The 22215-nt window shown below is 46.5% G+C and overlaps 1 protein-coding gene across 20 annotated transcripts in view; it reads right to left on the reverse strand.

Annotated features, from left to right (window-relative positions):
- LOC119466292 (cuticle collagen 2-like) overlaps positions 1–22215 on the reverse strand; it is a 1179781-nt gene that overhangs the window by 644789 nt on the left and 512777 nt on the right. For 5 of the 20 annotated variants that reach the window (XM_049656739.1, XM_049656737.1, XM_049656735.1 and 2 more), the window contains one exon: positions 16913–16963. The exons of 13 other annotated variants lie outside the window; for them this stretch is intronic. In XM_049656739.1, coding sequence (XP_049512696.1) covers positions 16913–16963 — 51 coding nt within the window. Of the gene's footprint in view, positions 1–16864; positions 16964–22215 lie in introns of all 20 variants that reach the window. 2 more of the 20 variants (XM_049656733.1, XM_049656730.1) reach the window with 1 other exon arrangement.

Consider the following 22215-nt stretch of genomic DNA (forward strand, 5'->3'; position numbering starts at 1 on the left):
TATACAATGAGCTGTTGATGACGTGTGCCACGGACATAAGCTTCGGAACGTTTCATTATACTCTATATGCCCCTATACACCAGCGGTTTTACGTAAGTAGGTGTCTCTTTTCACACCTAATGTTCAAGCATCTGTGACTTCTTCTGACTTTTCTTTTGCGAATCCTTTCTCGCGACGCCCGCACATTCTCGAAGACCTATGCCCCCGTCGAAGCCGTTGCACGCAAGATATTACACAACTTTGAAAGCCATAATGGCAGCACACGACTTAGACCGAGCACGCAGGCATGCCAGCTCTACGTCAGCATTTCGGTGCAGACAGACACAGCAAAGGCGAGATTTCACCCCTGCCCTGCTTTATTTTCCTTTTATTTCAATTCAAAGAGGCGATGCCTGTGAATATAACCTAGGAGGTTTTCTGGGATGTGATTCAGTTAGGAAATGCGCAATAGATAATAGCACTTCTTGCAAGAGCTCTATACAGTTGCGTCAGTCGACGTTACGAAATGAACTTCCCTTGCTTGTGATTTGCAAACCAGCAAGTGAATCACTGGAATGGAAAAATACTTGTAATGGTGGTTATAATAATTTCATGGCACGCTGCTTTCTTGTCGCTGCAAAATGTCCCCGCAGAACATTTCAGAGAAATGTGAACGATGAAACTGTGGTATATTAAAAATTTATGTGAGGGCATATTTGTTTCGCGCTCAGCTCGGCTTCTCTCTTGATTCACGCAAACATTGCTGGTGCTCACAAAAGAAATTCTTGCGACCAACTTGCGCGGAAATGTCAACCCTGTTCGAGGGTCGACCTACTTGTGCTTACGTATCACCATCATTTTCATCATCAGACTATACTTATGTCCACTGCAGGACGAAGGCCTCTCCCTGCGATCTCCAATTACCCCTGTCTTGCGCTAGCTGATTCCAATTTGCGCCTGCGAATTTCCTAACTTCATCACTACGCCTAGTTTTCTGCCGTCTTCGACTGCGATTCCATTCTCTTGGTATCCATTCTGTAACCCTAATGGTCCACCGGTCATCCGTCCAACGCATTACGCGGCCTGCACATGTCCCGCTTAATGTCAACTAGAATATCGGCTATCGCCGTTCGTTCTCTGATCCACACCGCTCTCTTCCTTTCTGTTAACGTTAGGCCTAAAATTTTTCGTTTCACCGCTCTTTGTGCTGTCCTTAACTTGTTCTCCAGCTTCTTTGTTAACCTCCGAGTTTCTGCCCCATATGTTAGCACCGGTAGAATGCAATGATTGTACACTTTTCATTTCAACGACAGTGGTAATCTCCCAGTCAGGATTTGGTAATGCCAGCCGTATGCACTCCAGCCCAATTTTATACTTCAAATTTCTTTCTCATGATCAGGGTCCCCTGTGAGTAATTGACCTAGATAAACCTACAACTTTACAGAATCCAGAGGCTGACTGGCGATTCTGAATTCTTGCAACTGAATATTTCCTTGTGAGTAATTGGCCTAGATAAACGTACAACTTTACTGAAGCCAGAGGCTGACTGGCGATTCTGAATTCTTGTTCAGTTGCCAGGCGATTGTATATTACCTTTGTCTTCTGCATATTTATCTTCAACCCGACTCTGACACTTTCTCGGTTAAGGTTCTTATTCATTGGCTCTAATTCGTGCCCATTGTTGCTGAATAGGACAATGTCAACTGCAAACCGAAGGTTGCGAGATATTCACTGTTGATTCTCACTCCTAAGCCTTCACAGTCGAAGAGCTTGAATATTTCTAACCATGCCGTGAATAGCATTGGAGAGATTGTGTCTCCTTGCATGACCCCTTTCTTGATAGGTAACTTTCTACTTTTCTTGTGGAGAACCAAGGTTGCTGTGCAATCCTTGTAGATATTTTACAATATATTCACGTGTGCATCCTGTACTCCTTGGTTACATAATGCCTCTATGACTGCTCGTATCTCTACTGAATCAAATTTTTTTTTTAACACGAAAGTGTTTTATGCCGGGGTCCACCAAGACTTCACTGACGTATTTCCGTCACGGAAATACGTCAGCTTACAATGTACACGAACATAATACAAAGAAAGAAACCAGAAGAAAAAGTTCCACAAACATGCAAAATTTGGAAATCGAACCCACGACCTCTCGGTCCGCGACGATAGATCGCCGAGCGTTTAACCCATTGCGCCACAAACGCATTTGCAGAGAGCTACACAGACGCGCCTTATATATCTAACACTCCTCCGTGTACCCGCGCTCTTGCTCGGGGCGGTGCCGCCGCCTACGAGCAGAAAAGAGAAGTACTGCATTATGACACTAACGCGCACCGACAGTGAACGCTTCGGTGGTCTCAGCACTACGACGCCTCGATGCCAGCATTCGAAGGGACGCTGGCATCAAGAAGCACTACCAACGCCACCTAGGTGGCGTTCACCGTACTCAGCACAGCGAAGCGTGGCCTCCGCAATTAGCTCTGAAAATGTTTCTGAAGTTGATCGCGGAGGCTGCAATTACGACGCGCTGTACGCGCTGATTTGACTCGGTGACGATTCAGTTACGTGCTTTGTCTTGCGCGTTGTATTAGTGTGTCAGTTACGTGCTTCGTTTTTCGCGTTGTGCTAGCGTGTGCAGCGTAGTGCAGCTTCCATATGCACGACGGTTGCTCATGGTCATCGACGTTGGTAGTCGTGATGGAGGAGACGTGCCACCAGGCGTCAGCGTGGGTGCATCAACGCCTAAGGGCGCTTTAGCCACAAAACACCAATAGACATTATATATCAATGTGCAATAAACATTACACTACTTCTGTGAAGACACGTTTCACTTTCGTGTTCTATACCGATTCCTATATAAGAGGGATCAACCACATTTTTTTTTCATATTGTGTGACAGCCATATACAGACGTTGATTGTACTACGCAGATTTCTATATTACCTGGTTGATGACATGGATATTATCCGTCGTAGAATATCCCTTCCTGAAGCCAGCTTGTTCTCTTCATTGGCTGAAGTCAAGTGTTGCCCTGATTCTATTTGAAATTACATTCGTAAATATTTTATACAATACTGAAAGCAAGCTAATGGGTATCTATTTCTTCACTTCTTTACCGTCTCCCTTTTAATGGATTAGTAGAATGTTGGCGTTCTTCCAGCTTTGTGGTACACTTGAAGTCGTGAGGCATTGCGCATAAAGGGCCACAAGCTTTTCAAGCATGATATCTCCTCCATTTTTGATTAAATCTACTGTTATTATATCTTCTCCGGCAGCTTTTTGCCTGGCCATGTCTTTCAAGGCCCTTCTAACTTCAGCGCTAGTTAAAGCAAGGGCGTCTGTATCATGTTCATCACTACTTCGAATGAAAGTAGCTTGGCTGCTCTGGGCACAGTACAGGTCAGTATAGAATTCTTCCGCTGCTTTTATTATGTCATGGCAATTCCTGATAATATTACCCTGCTTATCTTTCAGTGCATACACTTTGCCTTCTCCTATTATTAGTGTTCTTCTTATTGATCTCATGCTGCATTCATATTTTACTGCTTCCTCAATCTTTTCCACATTATAATTTCGGATATTCCTTACTTTCTTCATGTTGATCAGCTTCGACAATACAACAAATTCTAACTGACCTCTAGAGTTTGACACTTTCATGTTTTGCCGTTTCTTTATTAGGTCCTTTGTTACTTCGGAGTAGAGATGGGTCACTCAGGAGTGAGCCGGATCTTGTGAGCGGCTCTGTTTAAAGAGCGAGTGACCGGTGGTTCAGTAAAAATGAGCGGCGGTTCTTTTGGAGAAAGGGAGCCGGTTCTCTCGCGTTCAGAAAGCCGTGCCGATGCGTTCCGTCAGAGCCGTGTCTTCTGCTGGGCGCGACTTCCGCGCCATCTATTAGCGGTACGAGAAAGCAACTGCCCTCCCACCCTTCCTAGCAAGAGTCGCCTTCACCCCCTCGCCTTCGGCTGAAGAACGAAACAACCGCTGCTCACTTACTGAACCACCGCTCCCTCGCTCTTCAAAAGAGCGGCTCAAAAGATCCGGCTCGCTCCTGAGCGCTCACCGCGCTTTTCGCCACGGCTCACTCGCTCTTCGAGAGATCCGGCTCGCTCCTGAGCGCTCAGGAGCGCGTCGCTCTTTTGAAGACCGAGGGAGCTGTGGTTCAGTAAGTGAGCGGCGGTTCTTTCGGAGAGAGGAAGCCGGCTGGGCTCTCCCTCGTTCAGTGAGCGTGAGCAACCGCTCCTAGAAGGCGCTCAGGAACGAGCAGGATCTTTTGAGCCGTTCTTTTGAAGAGTGATTGAGCCGTGGTTCAGTAAGTGAGCGGCGTTTCTTTCGGAGTTAGGAAGCCGGTTCGCTCTCCTTGAATCAGCCGTGCTGAACCGTTCCGTCAGAGCTGGGTCTTCTGCTGGGTTTCAATTTCTGACCGACGAATGGTGGCCGGTGTGTGCGGGCTCGCGCTACTGGTACTCGCTCGCCGTGTGTGGTGTGAGCAGCGCTCCCTTTGGTTTTTTGTGCGTCCTATGGTGTGGCACTCGATGCCACCGAGGTGAGAAATAAAGAAGTCTTAATTGGCAAAGGATTGTGCCGTTCGTTTCCTGCTGCTGTTCGAATGATGTCTCACGACTCTCACCGATCGCACATCGTGCGCTCGTCCAATAACACGTCGAAGATGGTCTTCCGTGTCTTTAAAGACAACAGGTGAACCTACAGTTTACGTCCTGTTCTTCATTTGTGCTAATTAGTGTAGTCATGAAAATGTCGCCTATGACATCCACTTCAGTGAAATTTCTGAGCGTGCATCATTAGCACGTCATTAAAACGAGGTCAATGATCTCTTGTGTTGTAATAGAACTTCATTTCTTCTTTTTTCTTTTTTTATTTGTCCTGGCGTATGATGGCATGATCGCCAGTATCGCGCGTGCACTCAAGAGAAAAAAAAACGAAAGGTACGTGCGGCAGTTTTGTGGAACTTTCGTATGATTTTTGTATATTACTTCAAGAAATGATTTCTACATTCATTTTGCATGGCATTACAGCTTCCTCATAATACAGTGAACGTACGTATGTGAATCAATGTATAAAGTTGAAACATAATGTTGAAAAACCAGGAAGCGGAGCCGAAGTAGAGAATGTCTTGTTTATTCGACGCTTGCGAAAAAAACCTAAAAGATGGGAGCGCGCGCTCTAGTCCACGCTCGCTTCTGGCTTCGTCGTCTTCTCTTCTTTTTCGGAGCATATTATTCAACAGCTCCCGGCCGAACAATTTGCGTGTGCTTGCTTCTTTTCAAGACGGAGCTTGTCCAGAAGATTCTAGGTGATACAGCATCTGTATCGGTCTCCGCAACGTGTTTCCACTAGAAGTGCGCACTTTGCATGAGCGAACTTTGCCGTCGCTGCCCGGAAATAATTCTGTCACTTGTCCCATCTTCCACAATTGTCTTGGCGAGTTTAATTCTTTTATCAGTACTATGTCTCCAAGCTTCACTGATTCTGAGTGTCTAGTTTCATTAATGTGAGCTGAACGAAGTTCTTGGAGGTACTCTCGTCGCCACCGCTTCCAGAGATTGTTTAACACATGTTCTCTGTGTTTCCATCTTCGTTGAAGTAATTCGCGTGACGACGGTGTCTCTTTTGATGCTGTGCTCGACAAGTCTGGAGGAAGCATAGTCAATCTTTGTCCTATGAGGAAATGACTTGGCGTAAGCGGCGTTGGTTCAGAGGCTTCTGCATACACAAATGTTATCGGTCGTGAATTTATCATCGCTTCAACTTGACAGAGCGTGGTCGAAAGTTCTTCATAGTTGAAGAAATTATTTCCCAGTGTTTTCTTCAATGTAGACTTCACAGATCTAATGAGTCGTTCCCAGAATCCTCCCCACCAGGGAGCTTGTTCTGTGATAAATTTCCAAACAATCCTGTGACTTCCGAAATACGATTGTACTTCCTGTGATTTCATTAATTCATAAAGTCGCTGGATCTCCCTTGAGGCCTTTTAAATGTCTTGGCGTTGTCGGAATATACAATCTTACAAATTCCTCGTCGTGCCACAAATCGTTTAAATGCCAGCAGGAATTTGTCGTAAGTAAGATTGGTGACAAGCTCCAGATGAACCGCTCTGACGACTGCACACGTAAAGATGAGTATGTAGCACTTCTTCGTTGGTCCTCCGTTATCCTTGTGTAGAAGCGGTCCGGCAAAATCGATACCACTGACTTCGAAAGGTGGAGAGGGCTGAACACGTTCGGCTGTCAGAGGCGCGAAGGGCTCCGAGTATTGCTTGCAGGCATATCGCCGGCAGACTGTGCATTCGTGAATGACTTTCTTTACAACCTGTCTGGCCCTCAGTATCCAGAAGTTTTCTCTCAGTTCAGTTAAAAGAAAACTGAGGCCAGCGTGTAAAAGTCGTTGGTGTTCCTTCTTGACCAACAATTTTGTGAATGTGTCTGAAGCAGGAAGCAGAATGGGGTGCTTGGAACTTTCCCGAAGGTTGCTGAACTGAAGGCGACCGCCCAAGCGAAGAAGCCCTAATTCGTCGCGATATGGTCTGAACCGCTGGAGCGTAATGTCCATTCTGCTGACATCCGGTCCAAATACTTTATCTTGCGTTCGACATATCCAATAAATTTCAGCCTCTTGTACTTCAGTTACGTCTAAAGGTCCCTTCTTTCTGGCGTCTGCGTACCTGCAATTTTTAGTAAATCGTTGTATCCATGCAGTTATACGCATCAGTCGGTTATAAGATCTGTAGTCGTCGATGTTTACAATCGTAAGCACTGGTCGAGCTGTTGCTTTCAAACACGTAGTTTCCTCTTCTAGGCCGACTGTATCCTGAATTGCTGCGGCTGTACAGGTAGTTTCTTCTATTTCGACTATATCCTCGATGTAGCAAGGCTCGTCGAAAGTCGTCTCAGTGTAAAGAAAGTTTGGTCCTTTCCACCAAATCGAACTTTGCAAGAGCTGCTCCGCAGTGGTTCCTCTAGACAGTAAATCGGCTGGATTTTGATCACCCGGACAATGTCTCCACATGTTCAAATCGGTTAGGGAGAGTATCTGTGCAACTCGATTTGCTACGAACTGTTCCCAGCGTTTCGTTGAACGGCGTAGCCAATGAATCACGATCATAGAATCTGTCCACATAACTGTTTCAACGCCCTCTAGGTTTAGGGCACGTTTCACTGTTGCAGTTAGTCGAGCTGCAACGAGGGCTCCCATCAGTTCTAATCGTGGCAAAGTTATCTTTTGTAGAGGTGCGACTCTCGACTTGGCTAGCAGAAGCTGAACTGTTTTGTCTCCCTTGATGTCTCGTATCTGAAGGTAAAGCACGGCGCCGTACGCAACTGGGCTAGCGTCACTAAAGGCGTGGATGGTAACCTGCACATTCTTGTCCAGGAGGAATTGACCAAAATGTCTCTTAACTTCCAGCTGATGAACAGTTCTGAGGCCTTTAGTCCACGCTCTCCACTCAATAAGAAGGCACTCAGGAAGTGGCGCATCCCAGGTGTATTTCTCTAACCACAGCCTTTGTATAAATAACTTGACTACCAGCACGAAAGGCGCTAAGAATCCAAAAGGATCGTACATGAGTGAGGCGAAGCTTAAGATCTGTCTTTTCGTAACCTTTTGCTCGCTCAATGATTCAAGCATCTTCGTTAGTGATGGCTTTAAGATGTCTTTGTCGGTATCCCAAACGAGACCAAGAATCTTCTTTTCGTTTTCTACATCGAACTGTACCTTTACGTCTCTACTATTGTAAAAGTTTCGTAAGTGTCCATCATTTGTCGTCCACTTTGTTAGATGCATTCCTGCCTCTTTCAAGATACCGAAGCAATCGCTAACGACTTGCTGCGCTTCTTCTTTGTTCTGCGCCCCGATGACCAAGTCATCAACGTAGAAATGATCTTTCAATAGTTTGGCAGTAGAAGGGTATTTGTCTTCTACCAGTTGGAAGTGGTGTCGCAGAGTTGCAGCAAGGAGAAAAGGACTGCTGCAGGCGCCAAAGGGAACCCTTGTCATGCGCAGTTCTTCAATATTGGAAGACCCTTCTTCAAACCAGAAGTAAGGAAACGCGTCTCGGTCGTGTTCAGCCAGCGACACTTGAAGAAACGCTTTTTCGATGTCGGCGGAAATTCCAATCTTGAAGCTGCGAAACTTCAGCAGTAAGTCGAGGATGTTGGGGTTCAAATTCGGCCCTATCCACAAGACGTCGTTGAGTGAAGGTGAGTCCGCAGCACGAGAAGAGGCGTCGAATACCACCCGTACTTTCGTTGTAGCTCTGTCGCGTCTCACTACTGCTCGGTGTGGCATATAGTACGTGATATGTTCACTCGCACTGTCCGTTGTGACCTTCTCAGCGAAGTCGTTGCTGTAGTAGCTCCTAATAGCAGTGTCATATTCCTTCTGAAACTCTGGTTCTCGATGTAACCTTCTCTGCAAGGACTCCAGCCTCTTTAACGCGACATCCCGGTTGTTTTTAAGCTGGGAACAATTGCTGCGCCATGGCAATTCAACTTGATAGCGACCATTGATTCTAATAGTTGATTCCACGAAGTTCTTCAGGACGGATTCGTCATCTTTCGAAAGTCTCTCTTCGTTAGTCAGTCCCAGATGTTCTATTTCCCAGAAAGACCTCAGTTGCTGGGAAACATTGGCTTCCGTTAGGCATATGTTGAAGTTCCTTACGGTTTCCGGCTTGTAGAACTTAGGTGGGCTTCTGGTATCTCCATGAAGTGTCCATCCGATGATAGTTTCGATGGCGGTCAAGGAGTCGTCCAGTCGATGAATTCTTCCGCTGACGAGCTGCCAGTAATAGTCTGCACCTATAAGCACGCTTATTCCAGGCTCAGGCGAGACCTGAATTGCGTTGACGTCAGCCAAAGGTAAGTTCTTGCTTTTCAACTTTTCAAGTACATTTGTCTCAGTCAATGCTGACAAGTCATTGCATATTTCGGGAACTTCTATAGCCTCTACTTCAAGTGAGTTTGAGTCGTACTGGCTATGCAGCGTGACTCGTACTCTCCGATAATATTTCCGTGGTGCTGAAACGTTTCCAAATCCCGAGATGGTGAGCTGCTCTTCTGCTAACACAGTGGCTTTCAGCTTCCTAGACAATTCTTCCGTGATGAAGCTGCGTTGACTGCCACCATCAATCAACATTCTTACAAATCATTTGCTTCCAGTGCCCAAAGCCCAAACTTGGGCGGTCTGCAGAAGAACAGTGTACTTTAGCGAGTCTGTTGACGAGCCGGAAACAGTTGTCTGTGTTTCTGTATTCTTCTGTTTCCATTTTGGGTCGCACATCGTGGTGATATGTCGCCCCTTGCATTTCGCACAGCTTAGTCTCTTCCAGCTTCGGCAGTCTTTAGCTTTGTGGTATTGTCTACCGCAGCGGAAGCAGCATCCTAATTTGCGTAGTTTCTCTTTTTACTCGTCTAATGTTAGTTCCGCTGGGCAGACATCCACCGAGTGATTTTTGTCTCCGCACATTATACAACTCTCTGGAGTCAGTTTCACGGTTAACATAGATGCAGAACCTTGGAAATGTTCATTAGATTGTCGTTTTGAGGTTGAGGCTTGTTCTCTCTTGTCAGAAGTCATCATTATAGCCTGTTCCCGGCTTCTTACTTCAAGGCTCAAGAAGTCTAGAAGAACAGACATTTCATCTAGCCTGTCACTAGTAACGCCTGTATTTGTCGAAGACAAGATGCGCTGAGTATAACGGAGTACCATTTCTTGCGGAAGATTTTGTATTATAGCAGTTTTCAGAAGCACTCCATATTCTTTTTCTTCGACTCCAAGGTTATGCAGGGATCTCACGCGAGTCTGCACTTCTTCATGCAACCTTTGAAGCCCTTCGAAATCTTCGCAGGAACGAACTTTACGTAGGTTCAGAAGACGACGCATGTGGTCGTTAACAATCAGCGTCTTCTGACCGAATCTTTCTTTGAGAAGTTCTATAGCTGTGCTATAGCTCTCGTTAGTTGTCGACAGGCCGCTGATGACACTTTCCGCTTTACCCATCAGGTAGCTCCGAAGATATTTCAGTTTGTCTACGTTTGAGAGATATCGGTTCTGGTGAACGGTAGACTCAAATTGATCCCAAAATTCTGGCCATTTAATGGGGTCACCGTGAAACTTCGGCACATCGAGCTTAGGTAGCTTAACGTGTACGCGCGCTTGATGAAAGTCATCGTGAGATGCGTGCGTAGTCGTTGTTTGCAGAGCGGATAAAATGCGTTCAGCGCGTGATTTCGCGAGGACGATAGATTCCTGGTACTGTCCGACGCTTTGAAGCTCATCCTCAAGGTTATCATCGGTAACATGCTCTTCTACTTGTTTATCAAGGTCCGTAAGCATAGCTTCCTTTATCTTCAATAGGTTAAGATGGTCGGTCAGCTCACCAGATGGTGTTGGTTCCGTCTGCATAAGAGTTGTCATGTCGTTGATGATCCTGGTGACCGCCGCTCGAACGGTAGCACGCTTCGGTCGTAGTCTTTCCATGTCGACACGTCGGGAATCGTAGGCCTCGTGATGACGTGGATCGTTCTTCGATTCTGTCGCAGCGTCGTCGCGTTGATCGCGTCGGTCGGTCGTCCTCTTCAGGTAGCTCGCTTCATCGTCAGGGGTCTTCAACTGCAGATCGGATCCTGGTCACGGCACCATACTGTTGAAAAACCAGGAAGCGGAGCCGAAGTAGAGAACGTCTTGTTTATTCGACGCTTGCGAAAAAAACCTAAAAGATGTGAGCGCGCGCTCTAGTCCACGCTCGCTTCTGGCTTCGTCGTCTTCTCTTCTTTTTCGGAGCATATTATTCAACACATAATGTACAATCATTGTGTGTTTTTATTTTGACAAAAGTTGATTTTAAAGTACCACAAAAACAGACAAGCTTCTGTAATGACGATGAAGTTACATATTTTTTTCCGAAAAAAGTACGTCGCATTCTGCCTATCACAGTATCATAAGAAGTTTATCCCCAATATCAGAAAAGAAAGTTTCATTACAACTAAAAATTCACGCTTTTAATATATGTAAAAATATTCTCTAAATATAGCGAAAATACCAATAACACGGTTATCAAATCATGCATATATCTTTTTTTTCAAAGCAAGATAACTATAGAATATGCATAACACAGGTTACACGTTTAAGTGAACCGGTGAGCCGTTCAAATGAACCGGTTCATTTCAGTGAGCTGAGCCGTTCCGAGCCGCTCACGGAAGTGAGCCGTTTTGCCCATCTCTACTTGGGAGAGCTTACCTACGCGTTGGCTTGGTGCCTTGCCTCCCACTTTAATTGCTGATTCTGAGATCAATCTAGTTACGGTTTCATTCATAACCTGTATGTTGTCTTTATCTTCCTGTACAAAGGCTACATATTTGTTTGCGAGCACCAGCCTGAATTGGTCTGCTTTTACCATTACTGTGTCTAGGTTGGCCTGTTCATTACTAACTTTATTCTTTCTTTCTTCAAACTGAGAGTGATCCTAGACCTCACTAGCCTGTGGTCACTGCACTTTACCCTACCTAACCCTACTAAATCCAGCACTATGCTGGGACCGGCAGAGAGTGTGAAATCTATTTCATTCCTTGTTTTTTCATTAGGGCTTTTCCAGGTCCACTTTAAGCTGTGTTTCCTGAAGGTCCACTAAGCTACGCTTTCTGAAGAAGGTATTCATTATTCGGAGCCTATTATTTTCCGCGAATTCTCCCAACATCTCTCCTCTAGTGCTCTTAGAATCGATGCCGTAGTGGCCAATTCCTTGGTCGCCAGCCTGCTTTCTCCCACTTTTGCACTGTAGTCGCCCTTGGCTACAGTGTACTCACTTTGCACCTTTCTCATTGCGAATTCAGCATCTTCATAAAACTTTTCTAATGCTTCATCATCGGGACTGAAGATTGATGCGTAGGCTTGTACAACCTTCATTCTATACCTCCTATTCAGCTGTATTACGACGACTGCTACCCTTTCATTAATGCTGTAGAATTCATCAATGTTTCCCGCTATGTCCTTGTGGATTAGAAAGCCTACCCCGAATTCTTTGCTACCTGGAGGACATCTGTAGCAGAGGACGTGGCCGTTAGTCTGCACTGTATAAGCTTCACCAATTATTCTCACCTCACTAAGGCCAATAATATCCCAGGTAATACCTGATAATTCTTCAATCTCCCTGCTAAGCTAGCCTCACTAGATAGGGTGCGCGTGTTGAACGTTGCCAGGTACAGTTTCCATTGGCGGCCTATGCGGACACAGAGATTCTCTGTGTCGTCGCAGACCCTCAGACTCTGCCGCCTCGCAGGTCTGACCGCCACCTTGATCAGGTGCTCCGCAGCCGCTGGGGACTGAGGGCCATGGGTAAATTGTAGGAGTCATGAAGGTGGCAGCGGCTGAATTCTGTACCAGGGAGGCCAATTCCTGTTCTGGTGAGGGAGTGACTTTGCTGAAGCTTTGTGGGCCTTCCTAATTTGGTTACACCTGAACTAGTATAGCCCCACTAGCTCTCGGCGATACTTTTTTTTGCCGGTGTCAGGTGCCACTTCATGCCTAAAATTTCGCCTTAATTAACAACAAAGGTTTTCAGTTCGACTCCGACCACTGGTTGTAGTTCGAGTGCCGTAAAGAACTATATCGTAATTAAACGTGCCTTAGTTAACTTCGCCCTAATTACCTCTACCTTAATTCACTCTGGCTTAATGAACTTTGTCTTCATTGGCGTCACGAACTGCCTTGATTGGCTCACTTTTGGAACATCGAGGTCCCACCAACGCCGATTACGCTGGCCTTTCCGCATTATGAGGCTTATAATCATCATCATCAGCTTATTTTTATGTCCACTGCAGGACGAAGGTCCCTCCCTGCGATCTCCAATGACCCTTGTCTTGCGTTAGCTGATTCCAACTTGCACCTGCAAATTTCCTAATTTCATCTTTCCACCTAGTTTTCTGCCGTCCTCGACTGCGCTTCTCTTCTCTTGGTATGTCCATTCTGTAATGGTCCACCGGTTATCCATCCTACGCATTACATGATCTGCCGAGATTCATATTAAATGCGAAGCATTTCTTGGCGAACATTTGCCACTTTGACAGTATCTATCTAGCCGCCTACGTACTGGTGCTCTCATGGTGGTATCGTTAACTTGCTATTTACCAAAATTGGCACAGTATGACAACAGTGTATGACGAACAAAATGACAGGTGATCACATGAATTTTATGACATTTTTGTCATGTAGGTCATGAAACAGCCGCCTAAAATGTCAATGACCCAGTGAAAAGCACATTAACACTGAAAAACCACTGAAATGAGTTCTTATGTGAGTACTAAGTGAGGGAAACACTAAGGGGCGATGGTAGAAGCCATAGATAGTCATGACCGTGATTTAGCAAAATTGTCCGACTCACGAAAGATTAGCACTCAAAAACCAATGTAATGGGTTCGGATATGGTACTAAGTGATGGAAACGGCGAAACATTGGTGGTCGATATAATAGTCATGAGCATGACTAAGGCTTTCGCCTTAACGTCTTTAAGGCCGAGCTAAAAGAACCACTGAAATTTGTTCGGACGTGCGAACTAAGTAAATGTAACACTAAAGGATGATGGTAGAAGTGATAGTCGTGAGCATGACTCCGCAAAAATGGAAATGACAAGGCGAAAAAATAGCACTCAAAAACCGCTGAAAGGAGTTCGGACTTGGGTAATAAGTGAAAGAAACACTAAAGGATGGTGGTAGAAGTAATAGTCATGACCATGACTCAACAAAAATGACAATGCCTCAGCGAAAAAAGTCTACACTCATAAACCAATGTAATGTGCTCGGAGGTGGTACTATGTGAATCAAAAGGCTAAAGATTGATGGTCGAAGTCATATTCATGAGCATGACTAAGGATTTCGCCTTAAGGGCTCTTAGGCCTAGTCGACACGACTCCTCAGATATGCTTGTAATGTAGGTCATCAAACAGCTGCCTACGTCTTGGTGCTGTCATGGCCGTTTCCTTAAATTCATAGGCTCCCCGTACACTACTTCGCATAACATCGATTTCCACACGGCGTGGGAACTGCCGGCTTTTTCGCTCGGTCATTGTCATATTAAGCGGCTGTTTGATGACCTATATGACACGCATGTCATGAAATTCATGTCATGACCTATCATTTATGTTCGGCATACACTGATGCCACTTTTGGTACTTACCAAATTAACGATACGACCATAGGAGCACCACGACGTAGGTGGCTAGATAGATAGATAGATAGATAGATACTGTCAAAGTGGCAAACGTTCGCCCAGAAATGCTTCGCATTTAAAAGAAATCTTGGTGATGAATAATCTAGCGGAAAGGAATTCGGGTTCCCGTAAAGCAACCAGCACATTAAGGTTGGCGTCATCCGATTCACCTTCTCCCAGACAGCCGCAAATTCGCCGCAGGAAATTAATGGCACCTTTCGATGAGCGAAAGGATGACCTAGATGCGTATTTGCATCGGTTTGAGAGGACCGCAGTCGGGCAAGGCTGTTAGAAGAGCAAGTGGGCCAGCGCCCTGAGCCTGCGTTTAGTAGGGGAGGCTCTGAGTGTGTTTGGCCGGGTGCCAGCAGAAGAATCGTTAGACTATGAGAAAGTTAAAAAACCTTTATTGCAAAGATGAAGTTGACCCCTGAAGGTTTTTGGGAAAGTTCAGACTGTGCAAGCCAGAAGATTCTGAAACGGGAAAGCAGTAAGCAGTTCGCATGCCATCTGACAAACCATTTTGAGAGGTGGAGAGAGCTGTCCGAAACGGAAAAAAACATATAAAGGAGTTCTAGGCAAAGTTGTGGGTGAGCAATTCCTGGCCAGATGTAGCAATGGTTTAGCTATATTTCCGAAAGCGACAGAACAACAGAGAAAACTGTGAAGGAGATAGCAGACCAAACAGACCAGTTTGTATAGGTGCAGGTATTGAGAATATTAGGAAAGCGGGTTAGAGATGCTCCCACTTCAGTGGAAGATGAGCTGAGAGAGAAACCCCAAATGGATGGGTGCAGAGGACAGCAGAGATATTTCCTCTGTGACTGTCCCGGTCGTCAGGCAATTCATGTTCGTGCGGGACGTGATGAACAACGTGAACGGAAATATTGTGAAAGGTGTAACAAGAGCGGACACAAAACTGAGGAATGCAAACGCAGATCACCAGAAGTGCAAACGATTATAGCCCCTAGTGAAACTCGCGAAGCTCGCAGGTCTGAAGAAAAGGAACGATTAGAGGTCGTAAGTGCAGGCATTATCGAGAGTAAAGAGCGAGATATGCCAGTGGTAGAACGTAAAGAATGAAGGAAGGCTACTGTATGAAGAGACACGGGTGCGGACACTGCGCTTGTAAGGTGGAGTTGGTACCTCCAAAAAGCATGACAGGGCAGGTGAAACCAGTTATGTTCGTGGAAAGCTCGGTGAGATACCTCTCGGAGGCTAAGATGTATATATTCACAACATACTATACAGGAATTGTCACAGCCAGGTGCGTAGAAGAACCGCTGTATGACCTGATCTTAGGAAATGTACCAGGACCGAGAGCAGTCGAGGAGCCATAGTCGCTCAGTGAACATATCTAGTCAAACAGATCTAGGAACTGTAACGACAGTAACACGGATAAAAAAGAAAAGGTTAGCACGCATATAGTAGTAAGGCAACTTGATGTATCCGTGGAAGAGTTGGGAAGGCAGCAGTGAGAGAATATAATGCTCAGGAAGATCGGTGGTAGACCTTTTCGAGAAGGGGTCAGAGAAGGTGTAACATGTGAGCTGAAAAAGAACCTGGTATGTAGAAAACTTTGGAGTTAGAGGAAACACATGATGTAATTGATGCTACTGATACAACATAGAAGAGTACTAATGGAGCAGGATCATGTTAACGGACACAGAAATGGAAGGCGGATAATACCGGCACTAACCAAAACAATATTTCGGCCGGGACTACACAGGGAGGTACATACCAAATTTTCTCGATTGTAATGCGACTGCGATTGTAACGCGAGGAGCGACTTTTCATTGCGTTCATCACGAAAAGAAGAAAACCGCGAACGTTACGCGAAGGGTGACATTTTGTTGCGTCCTGCAAAAACAAAAAGAGAAAACCGCTAAAGTAACGCTAAACCACCGGATGCATGAAAAAGTTGCAGTTTCACCAGAAAGGCGAACCAGCAATTACGATAGCAAATTAGTAGAGAGCTATGCGGAGTCAGGATAGTAGTTTTATGGGCTGCATAAACTTGGACACATTCGCTTACTAACTGAATGAACAAGCATGGTGTCAGCGCGCATGAGCGAACATGAATAGATGACACTCGATAATCTCAGACAACTGTCAGAACGCTGGCGTGAGCAAGCGCGGCGGCAGCGAGCAAAGGTTCATGCGGTCTATCGCTTCAACAGCAACTGAGTGACGAAAGCACAGCGCATAGAGAGTTAAGAGCCGTGTGGAGATCACTTTCATGATACCGTGTGCGCGACTGCCCGCAGCCGAGCAAAGTACAAGTACGCAGTTGCGGCAAAGTAGAAGCCGTACCCGTCCCTCCAGCGCTGCCTTCCTGCTTTCCTCATTTCGCGTGAGAGTTTGAGTCGCCAATTACCCTTGCACCCGGTCGCAAGATACGCATTTGGTGTTGCAGCTAAAGGTTTCATCCCCTCCCGGGGCCTCCTGGAGGTCCATGTGGTCCTGGGCGTCCGGGTGGTCCTGGGCGTCCGGGGGGGTTTCCGGGACCTCCAGCACCTCCTTCGCCTCCTAGGCCTCCTCCGGCCCCGGTGCCTCCTGTGCCCCCATCGCCTCCTGCGCCCCCGGCACCTCCTGCGCTTCCGCCGAGTCCTGGGGCCCCGGCAGCTCCTGCGCCTCCTGGGCCACCTGGGCTTCCTGGTCCCCCGGCACCTCCGCTGCCTCCGTGGCCTCCTGCGCCTCCTGGGTTTCCTGGGGCACCTGCGCTTCCGGCGCCTCCTGGGCCTCCCGGGCTTGCTGCGCCTCCTGGACCTGTTGAACGACTCAGTTATTGCTTTTTCTCTCTGCCGTGCGTTCGCTCCCCGTGAAAGCGCGCGTCCCTCGCTTGCTTTCACTCGCACATTTCGCTCGATTAAAATTGCGTGCATCACTTCACTTTTCAGACACATCAATTTGCGAGGATTGACTTCAGGTAGCAAACAAAAATTTGGAAAAACCTCGCGTTACAATCTAGTTAAAAGGTGGTCGTATGTGAGCGAAAGTTCTAAGCGTGATGAAAGAGCCAGTAGTGATTTAGTGCTTTGAACACTGTGTAGTCGTTTTGTGAGCACTCATATAGTGCTCTCGAGGATGAGCTCCACAGATTGCGAACAGTTGAGTGCAGTGTTTTAGGGCCCATGAGCATTCTTCTTTCTGGGGTTTTACGTGCCAAAACCAGTTCTGATTATGAGGCACGCCGTAGTGGAGGGCTCCGGAATAATTTCGACCACCTGGGGTTCTTTAACGTGCACTACAACGCAAGCACACGGGCGTTTTTGCATTTCGCCTCCATCGAAATGCGGCCGCCGCGGCCGGGATTCGATCCCGCGATCTCGAGCTCAGCAGCGCAACGCCTTAGCTGACTGAGCTACCCCGGCGGGTTAAGGGCCCATGAGCAATAACGAAAGAAATTATTATGGCAGACAGTACGAATGGTATTCTTGCAGTGACGAACTGTTTGTGTGTGTTTGTGTGTGTGTGTGTGTGTGTGTGTGTGTGTGTGCGTGCGTGTGATTTCCTCTAATCATTTGATGTAGTTCTCTCATACATGCGTGTACAAAAAAAACATACAGGCGGAAACGTGCATACACTTACAAACAAGCCTACACGCGCATAGAAAAGCAGACGCACCGACACACGTACACGTACCATGCACATTCACACACCGAAATACTCACAGACACGCAAGCACGCCTACACAGAACTGCGCCAAAGCCCAGGCGGAGAATACTCTGACGCTATTTTTCGGGGAAATAATTAGCCCCACTCTCAGCGTTGGTCGTGAATACGCACATCTGCTTATTCATTGATATTTGTTGGTTTCGGTGGCGTTTTTCAGAATTCCCTTTTTAGGAGCTCGTTGCATGTAGCCAGAGCCGGCAGTAGCAGCACAGTGTTCCGGAAGCAGGCGGTTCACTCGCGTATGATGTATTTTACTTGCTTTTGTTTTTACTTGCCTCAAGTCATAGTCATGAGCATCACTATGACTTGAGGTCTCCTGAGCCTAGCCAAAGAGACTCCTCAGGACTCATGAAATTATTTCATGACATTCTTATAAAGTACGTCATGAAACAGCCGCCTACATCTTGGGGCTCTCATGATGGTCATTTCCTTAACTTGAAAGGCTCCCCGCACACTGCTTCGCATAACATCGATTCCCACAGGGCGTGGGATCTACCAGCTTTTTTACCTGTCATACCTATCTCTCTTTTTTTTCTTTTACAAACGCAAAATTTCCTGCATAAAGGTTTCTGAACCCTTAATTGGAACTTTGTTCCCTCCATTGTTGACGGTCTCCCTATTTTTCTGCTGCCAAATCTCCAATACGCTTTACTAGTTTCTGTTGTGGACATGTTAACTTTCCCCCTGCTATCCCTGAACCCAATAGCTTCAAGAGGCATGCGGAGCCTAAACGTATAGCCGGGTAGGTATTGTTACATTCTAATGAAACGTGTTCCTTCGGTTCCCTAGCTTCACTGCTGCAAGCACATGCTTCGGCATTGGTCTATGTGGGCTGCCTCCAGTGAGGTAATGTCACATCCCTTGTGAAGTCGGCTGTACTTCTTGCAAGATGGCCAAACGCTCACAGGCACAACTGTAATGATGATGATCATGTTGATAATAATGCTTTTCTCGAAAGATTGCACGGTGGTGTTATGCTTGCAAGCAAGATAAATGAAAGCACAAGTGAAACCGATTCTAAATAAAATGACGTAATGCGACTAGGCGAAACTTTCGTCTTGGTTGCACTATCGAGCACCCTCGAGCACGCATTCGCTCGCCCCAGCAGAATATATTCCAATACACATTGTGGTACCTGCTTCTTTATTCCTTCTTTGTCAGCTTTATCTTTATTTTTTCTCTGCGGATTAATTATTTGCTTACCGCATAAAATATGCTCATATTCAGTGCTTTGATGCCTAAACAATTTATTTCAGGATATAATATTCGCAATGTATCGCGATAATATACTTATAGCCTGATCACCGGTATCTTGAGTGGATATATAGCAGTAATAATTGTTCAGGCAATTTTAGAGAATTCTTATGTGAAACTTCAAAAACGCATACCGAAACAACGCGGGTGAAAATAATAATTTTCTATTTTTGTATAAGTACTCGGAGTAAAAAGAAAGCATATCTGAAATAACCAAATTATGCACCTGGTTCCTAGTTCGCAACACTCATCACAATAACGTCACTTTATTGTTCTTTAGGCCGTATACAATGCGTTCAGTATTAGGCGGCGACTAACTAGAAAGCAAGCTCGTCTCATTTATCGTCCTATACCGGAGCGGGGCGCCTACACGTTCGTATTAAGTTGCGGGATAACTATACTGTAATCTGATCTCAAATGTTTTCCACGTGGTTACTTAGTTCAATAATATCTGATGGCAGAGTCGGAATCACTTTTATTCCAACGTCCACCGTAATATGGTATTCCAACATGTAACACCATGCTAAGAGGTGGAGGCGAAAATCAGACTTCTTGACAGAGACTTACGCACTAGAAGTAATTTTGATTGTGATAACGGCGTCCTTATCATGGTTGCCGTAACCCAGCGTGCATATAGGATATGCCTGGCACCCAATATGTGCGGACATCTTCATCATTTCCTTGATCATTGCAGTCGTTGATTGCGTTACATTGTAACATCACGTCTGTGTATCGTATCTTTATACTCCAGATGTCGCTTTGCGTACACATAGATGATGTGTTGTCGATAGTTAACAATTGGCATAGAACGCATACTGAGCCAAGATTTATTCGCGCATTGGCGTCATGCATGCCCTTTAGCAATTGGTGTCTTCTCATTTGGTCCTTTCAATGAGAGCAGTAGACGTAACCTTACTATAGCCCTCCTTTCTTTGGCAGTTGCACGACCGTCATCTTACTCATAACCTTTACCACCGTGGCTTTTTTTATGTAGGCTTAACGGCAACGCTCTCGGCTTAGATATGTTACTTTTGGGAGCTGTAAGGCTAAGCCATCTTCTGCCCTCCATTTTTTCGCAGATATTGTTTTTCTTCGGATATGCCAAGCAGAGCTTGAGTAATAGAACTGATAGTATTCATCAGCAGATGTTGGCGACTTGGATTAATAACTGCTAGATTACACAGCGTACTAAGAAGGCGGAGCAATTGCCGGCAAATTTTGCAAGCCTAGGTCGACCTAAAGTTCCTAGATTTTCTGGTCTGAAAAAAGCAAAAATATCTAACGACGTCAGGTCCGCCCGCAGCAAGCAACACTTCTTCGCCTAAGAAGTTATGGACACGCGTAAATAGTCGCGCGCACGCGCGCGCGCGTGTTTCTGTGTGTGTGTTTGCGTGAGCGATAAAAAGGCCGCTACGACGACTTTTTTAACAAAGTAATTTAACTTGACCGAATAACATGAAACCAGTAATAGAAATTCTTCGGACCCTAACATGGTAGAACGTTTTCTGTCCCTAATCCTAATAAGCGTGTAGATTGTACACTGCACGTGCTTGCCTGTGGCTGAATCCCCCGCAAGAGAGACAATGGCTGTCGGAATTTAGCGAGAGGTAACGCTGCCGGCATAGAATTCTTTTGTTTCTCTGGACAATCAGTGCCATAATAGAAAAGACTGCTCAGTGTATTTAGGTACATGACAATTAAGTTGCAGAGGGAACGCTGGCAGGACAGACCTGTATAGATGCAGAATTATGTTTCTGGTATTGTGGCCTCAAGTAGATGTAGATGTAAAGTATAGACGTTAGTGGGATATTGACCAAGAACGTTCAACAAATTAAGAAGGTACTCTGTGCGTGGCCCACTTTCTTTTCTCCTCTATTCGCCCTTCCCCTCTCCTCATGCGAATTCGTTGCGAATTCGGTGCGAGTGAAAGCGCGCGTCCCTCGCGCGCTTTCACTCGTACATAAAGCATACGGCGCGTGGCGACGATTTCATCGCCGTTGAAGTTCATACGGAACCTCACGGGGACGGCGACGAGGACGCCGACGACGACGCCGACGGCAGAAATCCGCTTTGAGTGTCCATATAATTGGTGTCGCAATAAAACAACCGGCCGCAGGTGGAGAACGATCCCACTTGTTCGCATTACCCGTGCCATGCTCCTACCATTGAGCTACCGCAGCGCCGTTTTCCCATCCACTTTCTGGGGTATTTATACTCTATGACCGCGGGAGCTCGTCAAAACGCTGGAGTGATAAAGCGCACCAGCGGCAGCGAGCAAACTGACCTTCGCACTGGCTCTTGCTTCCCCGCGAACTAAACGTCGAAAGCGCATATGAAGCTACCGGCACTCAACGAATGCACTTTGGCGCATCGCAGATCGCTCTGAAGATGAGGCGCCCGCGGGCACATACTTCGGTCGCGTCGCAGATCGCTTTCACGATAGCTCCGTGAGCAGCAGCCGCGTAAGCAGAACGCACCCACTGCCCTCTCGTTTCCGTCGCCTCCTCTCCGTTCCCCGCGCGTGAACAAAGACCGTGCGCTTCCGGCCGCCTTCCTCTGTCGCGTGTGCGGGATTAAGGTGCGGTGGCCGACTTCTTCTCTGCATCCCAGAGCATATGATTTAAGGAGGCTATGGACCCAAATAATGAGCAGTGTGGGTCTGGCAAGTCAGGGTAAAAGTGTACGCATATTTGTGGGCTGGGAAAGGAGCGCGTTTGGAGTCGGCGCCCGGAGACTTCTTGTCCTTAGGTGAGCTTGGGATGAGGGGGGGGGGGTTGTCCGCCTTGCGAGGCGGTAGTATTGGGCAATATCGTGGTATGAGGTCAGTGGCTCGCTGACCACGTCCACTGGGTCAGAGATGGGACCCACCGCTCGGCTGACGAATCCTCGAGCACACTGGTGGGCCGCCTCGTTCACCGGGTTCCCTGCGTGAGCCGGGACCCATATCAATTCAATTGTGGTGGGTTCTTCACTATCTTGTTGTTTAGGGGAGAGTAGGGGATGCAGTATTCGTAGCGTGGCTGGGGCCACGATTCCACATGCAAAGTTGGATATGGCGGTCTTTGAGTCGCTGATTATAGTTGTAAATC

Source organism: Dermacentor silvarum, chromosome 10 (assembly GCF_013339745.2).
Source record: "Dermacentor silvarum isolate Dsil-2018 chromosome 10, BIME_Dsil_1.4, whole genome shotgun sequence".
Lineage (NCBI taxonomy): Eukaryota > Metazoa > Arthropoda > Arachnida > Ixodida > Ixodidae > Dermacentor > Dermacentor silvarum.